At 39.5% G+C, this 10,000-nt stretch overlaps 2 protein-coding genes across 6 annotated transcripts in view; one reads left to right on the forward strand and one right to left on the reverse strand.

The window, feature by feature from the left end:
* LOC138003588 (uncharacterized) overlaps positions 1–10,000 on the reverse strand; it is a 61,169-nt gene that overhangs the window by 21,418 nt on the left and 29,751 nt on the right. For all 3 annotated transcript variants that reach the window (XM_068849720.1, XM_068849719.1, XM_068849721.1), the window contains one exon: positions 1,415–1,592. In XM_068849720.1, the coding sequence (XP_068705821.1) occupies positions 1,415–1,592 (178 nt within the window). The remainder of the gene's footprint in view (positions 1–1,414; positions 1,593–10,000) is intronic.
* LOC138003595 (uncharacterized) overlaps positions 1,621–10,000 on the forward strand; it is a 27,470-nt gene continuing 19,090 nt past the window's right edge. For 2 of the 3 annotated variants that reach the window (XR_011123617.1, XM_068849740.1), the window contains exons 1-8: positions 1,621–2,813; positions 3,302–3,539; positions 4,276–4,384; positions 4,736–4,837; positions 6,613–6,740; positions 6,942–7,018; positions 7,506–7,783; positions 8,154–8,302. Coding sequence is in view for 1 of the 3 variants with exons in the window: in XM_068849740.1 (XP_068705841.1) it covers positions 4,312–4,384; positions 4,736–4,837; positions 6,613–6,740; positions 6,942–7,018; positions 7,506–7,783; positions 8,154–8,302 (807 nt within the window). In the remaining 2 variants the exon portion in view is untranslated. The remainder of the gene's footprint in view (positions 2,814–3,301; positions 3,540–4,275; positions 4,385–4,735; positions 4,838–6,612; positions 6,741–6,941; positions 7,019–7,505; positions 7,784–8,153; positions 8,303–10,000) is intronic. The other variant, XR_011123616.1, reaches the window with a different exon arrangement.

Raw genomic sequence — 10,000 nt, forward strand, 5'->3', positions numbered from 1 at the left:
GAAAATGCTATTTCGCAGGCCTCGATGGAAACCTAGATTCTTACTCTGAATTTTAATTAGCCGCCAATATATTTCTAATCCTTTATCAACCAACGTGTGTTGCAGAGCAAAGTTCCACAAATATTTCAAGCCTTAAAACGGCACTTTGCTGATGTTGTTTTCAGTTTAATGTTTGGCAGTAAAACTTTACGTACTTCTCAGCTATTAGCTAATTTTGCAGATCTCATGTTAAAAAACGCTTCATTCTCGGCCGCTGAACAATTCTCAGTAAACTCCATACCGGACTTTACGTCGGACAAAAAAAAAAAAAAGCGATACCGATAGACTACTGACACTCGGCCGATAGACCACTGACACTTCACCGATATTCCACCGACACTTGGCCGATATTTCACCGAGACACGACATTGCCTCTGTCGGTCGAGAGTCGGTCGTCATGTTGACCACCACGCAATTTTTTGTCGGCCGACTGTCGGCCGGCTATCGACCGCCATATCGGTCTACTATCGACCGACTGGCGGTCGACTAGCGGTCGACTATCGACCGACATATCGACCGACCGTCGACCGACATGTCGGTCGACATATCGGTCGATATGTCGGTCGACACTACCCATAGTAAAATTGATCCCAACCTAACTTCTTAATAGTCAGGCTTGGAATTAACAAACCTTAACCGGTGGCCCAGTCGGTTGAGCATCGGAACCCGGTCGGAACAACGTTCAGGGTCTAAAAAATAACTGAGCAGAAAGTGCTGCTTTTGTGAATTCATCTGCAAATGTCTTCTCAGATAAGTACTATAAACTGTAGGCCCCATGTCACAACCTTACCTGTTAATTCGCAACACCATGGATCGTTACAGAACCCACTGTTAACCTTGGACATAAGTGCACTGTTCGTGAAGAGTAGGGGAGACCCAATTCTCAGAGTATTTTAAACCAGACAATAATAAAGCGTCATGAGACTGTATGTGATATGTGCCGTGCATAAATCCATTACCAGTACCATGATCACAATAATTGCAGAAATGCCATGGATTACGGTCAAATCAGCGAAAAGAACCCATGAAACACAGAAACTCACTAGTTTCCATAACCTTCTTAAGACGTTAACCATGCATGGTCATGGATTATTCAAAGAAAAAGACTAGAATGTTCACCAAGTCATGAAATCTTGGCCAACTTTTGCTAACTAACGTCAAAGTTCGATAACTGTCGACCTTATTCCTCAAACTTAGCGATGTGGTCAAGAGATATTGATTAATGGGACGATACTTAAACGAAATTGCAAGTAGATATTGCATATTTCTAGCTTGACGACCACCTTCAAAAGTAAACGGTGTAGCTTGGCGATTGCCTTTATATTTCGATGGCATATGATAAACTGTGATTTCAAATTCTAGAGATCGTCTTTACCTGTGTAAAACAATGCTACCCTCATCCATTTGTCGAAAGAAACTCGAATATTCATTTTCATCCTCAGATGTGATCTCAATTTTCTCCTCAGAAGTTAAATCGTCCACTTGGTCTTCCGCAGATTCTTCAGAGGTTACTTCTATCTCTTCGTCTTCTTCTTCCGATACGGGTTTGCGTTCTTCCGCCGCCGCCGCCATAACGAGCCAGAGATAACCGGAAGTTAAAAAATGTGACTCACACGGTTGCTAAGGAGTGACGTCATATTCATGCTCAGGACATATCATCATGGCCGGTTTGCGGTTGTGTTGTGGTTTAAGCCCTGTAGAGTTTTCGCAAGCAATTAACACTGAAAGGTACCTGGTGTTAATATGGGTGGGATTTAATGTATTGACATTTCTGGAGCTTGGATTTCACATTAACCTCAGCAGCGCGGGAAATTGCGCTGTTTCCCTCGTCTTCAGCGAAGTCATGGAGGCCTTCTCTGAAGCGTTTGATATCCGTCGTGTCAATCTAGTTAGCGACCCAGAGAAACAGTGGTTTGTTCTAAATTCGACGATATGCGGTTGTCGGCCCAGCAAGTTCTTGTCGAGATCCCCGTTAGTGCAAAATTTTCCGTCCGAATTTGCCCTTGTCAAGCTTGTTGATGTAAGAGATCTCACTGTCTTGGCCATGGATCGAAGGAGTAGTAGAGGAGAGTCTGTCGCTGTGGCTTCTCTGTTTGGAGTTGTCTGTGCGGTAACTCGAAGGAACATAAAATCTAGCGAACTTAGCTGCTACAAGTGGCTAATCGACGCTATTAATGAGCTAAAGATTGATTTGGGGTCCGAGCGTGAGTATGTAAATTCACCGACAGGCAGTTCCACCCAGCGAGGACAGTCCCCAGCGAGCACACGATCATCTTGAGTTTTCAGGTTCCACTCCTAGCCTGGAATCGTCAAAACTTTTTGAGCTCGAGAGGTTACAAAAAGAAAACAACAAGCTCAAAACTGGCCTTGAAGAAGCTCTCGAACAGCTTAAATCGCTTCGTGAAGAAGCCAAAAATACCGCCTGCGCCGAAGACGCGCGCGGTATTTCAGAGAAAATTTCAGAGGAACCAGAGGACGTGTGGACTTTTCTCAGCGATGTTCGGGAGAAGTACCAGCTGCCGCTTGCATCAGCTGTAGCTGATCATGTCAGTAAACCCGAAGTGGCTAAACTGCTGAACGACATTGCGAACCAAGTGACCACAAAAAATGGGCCAAAGCAAGCTTTCGAGACCATGCTTGGGGATAGTGCCCCAGAATTTTTTCAGTCCCTCCGTGTCCCCGATTGGACTTTGCTGTACTTCAAACTACAGTCCAGGATTCCAGATCAAGGATGGCAAACTATGCTAAACCTGACCCATCTTGGGCGAACAGGGGTATGTTGTTGAGCTCTTGTTCATTTTTTTTTTTTTTTTTTTAAGGATTGGATAAATATTAGTGGTTAAAATTATCCTATCAGAGATCAGTCGAATGTCCCATATAGACCTTACCATTTCCTGAGCTTTCGCACCCAAATATATAGACTAGAAAAGTTTGAGCTTTTCCACAGCTCAAATGTTACTTTTGGCAATCACAGACATCACTAGTAGTAATTAAAATGGTTATTGCTCTGGCATGGGACTGCCATCTCAACAACTTGTGGGGCTTGGAAGTAGGGGTGTTATAACTTTTGAAGTGATGTATTTCACAAGAAGCAACTGTAGAGTCAGTCTACAGAAAATTATTCTTTATACATTGTCAAAACATCAAATAATGTTGTAAAAATTGTTGGTGAAATTGCATCTTTGAATATTGGGCAAATAAATTACAATTTAATATTTGTCATTGTCACTTTTGAGTTTTCTTTACTTTCTTTTATCTCAAGAATAAAGCTGATGTCCCAGTCCTGCTGAACAAAAATCAAATCAAGGCTATAAGGAAAATGGTTTTTAAAATTGTAAGAAGAGCACTAGGGATTACACCACTTCCAGAAGGGGCCCCTCGAGGCTATCAAGTGAGCCTCTCTGCAGCTGTTTCATGGGCAGCAAGAGAGACTAGATTACATCAGCCACACCAAGAAGCCCTGGAGGTCAATCTGAAACTTGATGGAAGACCATTTTTTGGTAATTAGCTTAATCATGCTCATTTCAAACTTTTGTTGGTCTGATTAGTGACTGATAATACCAAACTTTGTGGTTGATGTTGAATCAGTGGCCCTAAACTGAGGTAGTTTGCAACAAGTAGACACAAATCATAGACACAGGGTGACATGTACGAATTTGCTGGTCTAGTGGACAAAAAAAAATGCAAATGAGATTTTAGCTACCAATGTGACGTTGATGGAACTGTAAGCATGTAATAAACAACTGTAAGCATGTAAATAATTGCTATATACGGTAATATTACAGTAATCATGTTGATCTTTTGTTTGCTTATTTATTTGTTTTCATGAACAGATTTGCAAACTTTGTCAATATAAAATATTATTCTTCCTCCATATAATGTGAACTTTCATATTATAATATTATAGTAGGACGTTATCGTTCCCTTTGAACAGTCATTTGCCCCCAACAATTCACATTTGCAGCTCTAAATTTTTATTGGATAAGATGTTGCTCAGGCTTAGCCATGTACTCACAAAAGTTATTACTGTGACATGACAGAGGCAGAAAATTATCAAACATTTTTTTTATAATTTTTATCTTTCCTACAACTTTCAGTGTTTTTTAATTAATTTTTTAGTAGGCTAAAAGTTCAGTTATTCACATATTGCAACACAGTATATGGCTGCCTTTATAACTGTATTAAGTCCATTCATGTGTTGCATTCATTCCCCCCATTTTCATTTTGCCAATATAGGTAGGCAACAGGTCATGATTGGGATTGTTCCAGTGAATGTGCACCATGCGTCCAGTGAAAGCTGTAAAAGTATATATCCCATTGCAATTGCCAATTGCAAAGAAAGTAGGTGAGTATCCGAATCAAATATTGATAAATGTACTATCTTAAAAGGTGATGTTCATCTAGCAGGTCACATGATCTTAACAATTAAATAAGATATCCTCAATAGTTTTTGAATTCTAGGTAAATATATTCTATTCCTGTTTGGAGGTGTTTGTCATGATGAATTGGTAGAGATCATCACTTTCAGATATTGAAGTGAATTTGATGGTATTATGTTGAGCATGCAGACATGTGCTGCTCTTAAGTTACATGTATATGTTTTCAGGTCATGGTTCTGGGTCCATAGTCATATTGTCAGTGACTTTTTCTACTTCCTGTAAGTTTTTCAGTAACACTTTTGTTTTTCTTTTGCTAGGCAAAACATTGAAACTGATAAGGGACCTGAATAACCAGAAAAATGCCATTAAGAAAAATGGTATCACTGTTGATGACAGACATTTTAAAGTTAAATTTACAGGTGATGATGCTTCTTTGAATGGTGTTGAATTCTCAAATCTCTTGTTCACATTGTCTTGAACCTGGTATGGCAATGACTTGTGAAGTTGGATCTGGTAGAAGTTGGCTGAGACTTTGAGTACAAGTTTGCTCTTTCATTCGGTGGAGTTTCTGTGTTTAGCGTGGCGGAATGATGCGGTGTGGTTTCTGTATCTTGTTTTGAAGTTGTTCTCTGTGAGTCCAATGTACAGGCCTTCTGATAGGGTGCGATTAAAACATGCAAATTGTGCGATTAGAAAGGCCAATTATGCGATAAATAATGTAAATTATGCGATTTTTTTCTCAGCAATTTTAAGCTTGTTTTATAAGGTTTCAGGTTAAGAAAAACACTTTTTTGCTACCCTAAAGACATTTTGAACACAAAGGAACAGTAATTATGTATCTCGATCGACATTAGTTGGGATAAATAAAAAAAATGAGGTCTTCTGCACTACCAGTGTACCACATTAAAAGTTGAAAGGACACAGCTAACATGCCAAGTGAATGATCAAGGTGCTTGTCAACCACGAACTTCCGAAGATGGTCAATCACAATAGGGCCATACCCCCATTTATACGAAAGAAAATAAGCCGCGGCTTTCTCTGGCTGCGGCTTACAGAAGACTCGAATGTTCACCCCGTATAAATGGTACAAAATCTACGTTCACGTCTTTTTCAAGCCGCGGCCTATATTGACCTGGGAATATATATTCGTATTAATAGTTCCTTTTGCGTCTTTTGTACACCGTGGCCAGAGTAAGCCGCGGCTTATTTTCTCTTGTATAAAAGGCCCTAATATTGCACGACGAGAAAAACATCAGTCCATCGTCCACGTGGAGCGTACCTGTGAGGTACTTAATTCTTGCTCGATCGTGAGCTGGCAGATTGGGCGGAAGGTGGGAACTTCCTTCTTCGTCGAAGAAAAAGCGAGCGTTTTCACAGCAAACTTATCCATGAGTAAGTTTTTATCAGTTTTCAACGAAAGAAACTACATTTTGCCGAAAAACTTACAACTTCCCTTATTTTTCACAAATCTCTTCTCTCTAAAGAGAAGGCAACTGTGTCATTTCAGTGGTGTGTATATAACCGCGTGTTTGTGTTGCACCAATAGAAGGAGACTCGTACCAGGTCCCGACATGAAAAATAAAGCCTTGAACTTCGAATGTTTACGAAATCAAAGGTGACAAAGGTTTTTTAGCCTTTTTCCAAGATAAATCATCTTAAAAATGGCGTATTTATGCAGGAATTTCTAAGAAACGTGTTGATTTATGTTTCATTTTATGAATTTTGTGCGTCCTTTTGTGAATTATGCGATTTTTCGTGAATTGTGCGATCGGATGCGATTTGAGGTCGATTGTGCGAAATCGCACCATCGCGTAATATCAGAAGGCCTGAATGTATGTTTCGGTTGTGTTGTTGTCTTTTTGTGTAACGGTGGCTTGGTAGATTACTGATGTTACACGTAAAGACAACAACACAACCGAAACATACATCGGACTCAGAGAACGACTTCAAAACGAGATACAGAAACCACACCGCATCATTCCGCCACGCTAAACACAGAAACTCCACCGAACTCAGCAAGCATATCTGGACCCTCAAAGACAGCAACATCAAACATTTCCTGGCGCATTCTCTCATCACACTCGCCTTACAATAGCTCAAGCAAAAGATGTAACCTCTGCCTCAAAGAAAAATCCTAATCCTATATATATATATATATATATATATCTATGTATAAATTTTTTTTTTTTGGCAGTCACTCTTGATTATAAGGCACTTATAATGCTTCTCAAGCACAAAGATGTTGATGGTAAAAGTGTGGATACCCAACTTTGTCAAAAGGGCTTGGACACAGAATGTTGTGCTTTCTGTACAGTTATTAGGGTAGGTATGGTGATAAGAATCTAGTCATCATTAATTTTCATTCGTTTATAAAGGCTATATATGCAAATTTTTGTCAAGTATTGCTGAAGGATATTAAAAAAAAAACCAATGTCATCTTTCTCAAAGAGTGAAACCTGTGTCCAGTAAGTATAAGTAATGATTATGTATTGGTAAGTTCTCTATGCATCTTGTATTATGTAGGGTTGTGCATGTCCAGGGATCCCACGTGGTGAGGCCTGCGCTGAATGCTTTAGAAAGAGCAAGGCAAACATTGGAGAGTGAGTACTATCTTAAAAAATTCAAACTTACTAAATTCTGGCAAGGCTTTCACTAAAATTTAGAGTAGCTAATTACTAGTAAATCAAATTACTGTAGTAGGGAGGGAACTGAGTTAAAGAAGCAGCAAGTAGCTAGTAGCTTGAAAGTAGCCACGAGTTATACTTGAAATGGTTGCCATTGCCCTCGGTGATAGCCCTGTTCATGATATTGTTTTACATGTCAAGTGTGCTTTTTCCCTATGAGGGCTGTATTATTATTCTTATTATTTTTGTTACTGTCATTGTCATTGTGATTGTCACATTTGGATCACTTAATGAGCAATTTGTGAACCTGATTAAAGCAGATGACATTCACTTTACCTCAAAGTAAATTATGCATTCAGGTTTTACTCAAATTAGGAATTTAACATATTGAACTTACTTCATTGACTTATATTGATCACTTGTGAAGTATCCAATCTGACTTAAGTATCTTTCTTTTCTTCAGGTGGACAGGGATAAGGGATGACCTCCTATTTCTCCTTGAAGAGGATCTTTGTAATGTTAACTTGTGTGCTTTACACTGCGAGCTGCGCAATACAGAGCAGCTATTGACTTCATTGGGAATGTTTGCGTATGAATGTGGAAGCCTGAAACACTGCAATGCTGTCTTGTCAGAGTATGGACCTGACAGCATGAAGGGGAAAGATCGAATTATAGTGAAGACAAAGCCTGGACAGGACAGTGCCATTGACAGGCACAACATTCAAGTCATATCATTTTCAGGTAAAAATAGTTTTTCTTGCTTGATTAGTGGACATACTTAGACTGAGATGTACAGAGCTTTGTAGGGTAGCAGCTCTCTTGTTACTCAGTTACAGTAAAAGCATTGTGTTGTGGTTTGAAGCCACCAGTAAGGTGAGCAATTCACTGTCAACAAGCTGATCAGTCTTGTCAGTTTAACAGGTGTGGTAGAATACTAATTTACTTTATACACATACATTTGCCTTATACGCATGCAATGCTGGATATTATTACTGCACTCTATGACAATTAATCACAAAACCATACACTGCAGTATCAGATATTCATCCTACAAGGTACACTATAAAATTTAATATTGATAGGGGAAAGTCCAATTATTATTGTTTTTCAGGGTCAACTGAGCGCAGGTTTTTAGACAACATAGAAGAAATTGTGGTCAGATCCCTGCCAGACCAAAACATGATAAATTTCTTCAAGAATACAGATGTTGTTGAGACCTACCTTTTAAATCATATCACATTCTGTGAAGAAATGATCCAGGTAACATTTGTTCCTTTGAAGGTTAGAGTTATCAGTGGGGGCTTAAGGTATGACAACACACAGATTTAAACCATCTTCTTTTAAATTAATGAATTTGCTTGTTATATACAATAATTGTCATTGTTATAGACACTAATCATCTTGATTCCTAGATTTAAGCATTGTTTTATATCCTTTTTGGCTCAGCCAGGTAGGAGTCCTGGCACTGAAATGTGCCTGAGTGCTCCTGGGATATACAACAAAGATAATAATCATGTTTAGTCATAGATTAACGCATTGTTGTATATCCTTTTTGGCTCAGCCAGGTAGGAGTCCTCGCACTGAAATGTGCCTGAGTGCTCCTGGGATATACAACAAAGATAATAATCATGTTTAGTCGTACATTAACGCATTGTTGTATATCCTTTCTGGTTCAGCCAGTTAGGAGTCCTGGCACTGAAATGTGCCTGAGTGCTCCTGGGATATACAACAAAGATAATAATCATGTTTAGTCGTACATTAACGCATTGTTGTATATCCTTTCTGGTTCAGCCAGGTAGGAGTCCTGACACTGAAATGTGCCTGAGTGCTCCTGGGATATACAACAAAGATAATAATCATGTTTAGCCGTAGATTAACGCATTGTTGTATATCCTTTCTGGTTCAGCCAGGTAGGAGTCCTGGCACTGAAATGTGCCTGAGTGCTCCTGGGATATACAACAAAGATAATAATCATGTTTAGTCATAGATTTAAGCATTGTTGTATATCCTTTCTGGTTCAGCCAGGTAGGAGTCCTGACACTGAAATGTGCCTGAGTGCTCCTGGGATATACAACAAAGATAATAATCATGTTTAGTCATAGATTTATGCATTGTTGTATATCCTTTCTGGTTCAGCCAGGTAGGAGTCCTGGCACTGAAATGTGCCTGAGTGCTCCTGGGATATACAACAAAGATAATAATCATGTTTAGTCGTAGATTAACGCATTGTTGTATATCCTTTCTGGTTCAGCCAGTTAGGAGTCCTGGCACTGAAATGTGCCTGAGTGCTCCTGGGATATACAACAAAGATAATAATCATGTTTAGTCATAGATTTATGCATTGTTGTATATCCTTTCTGGTTCAGCCAGGTAGGAGTCCTGGCACTGAAATGTGCCTGAGTGCTCCTGGGATATACAACAAAGATAATAATCATGTTTAGTCGTAGATTAACGCATTGTTGTATATCCTTTCTGGTTCAGCCAGTTAGGAGTCCTGGCACTGAAATGTGCCTGAGTGCTCCTGGGATATACAACAAAGATAATAATCATGTTTAGTCGTACATTAACGCATTGTTGTATATCCTTTCTGGTTCAGCCAGTTAGGAGTCCTGGCACTGAAATGTGCCTGAGTGCTCCTGGGATATACAACAAAGATAATAATCATGTTTAGTCGTACATTAACGCATTGTTGTATATCCTTTCTGGTTCAGCCAGGTAGGAGTCCTGACACTGAAATGTGCCTGAGTGCTCCTGGGATATACAACAAAGATAACAATCATGTTTAGCCGTAGATTAACGCATTGTTGTATATCCTTTCTGGTTCAGCCAGGTAGGAGTCCTGACACTGAAATGTGCCTGAGTGCTCCTGGGATATACAACAAAGATAATAATCATCTTTAGTCATAGATTTAAGCATTGTTGTATATCCCTTCTGGTTCAGCCAGTTAGGGGTCCTGG

The sequence above is a fragment of the Montipora foliosa genome, chromosome 5 (genome assembly GCF_036669935.1).
Source record: "Montipora foliosa isolate CH-2021 chromosome 5, ASM3666993v2, whole genome shotgun sequence".
Taxonomy (NCBI): domain Eukaryota; kingdom Metazoa; phylum Cnidaria; class Anthozoa; order Scleractinia; family Acroporidae; genus Montipora; species Montipora foliosa.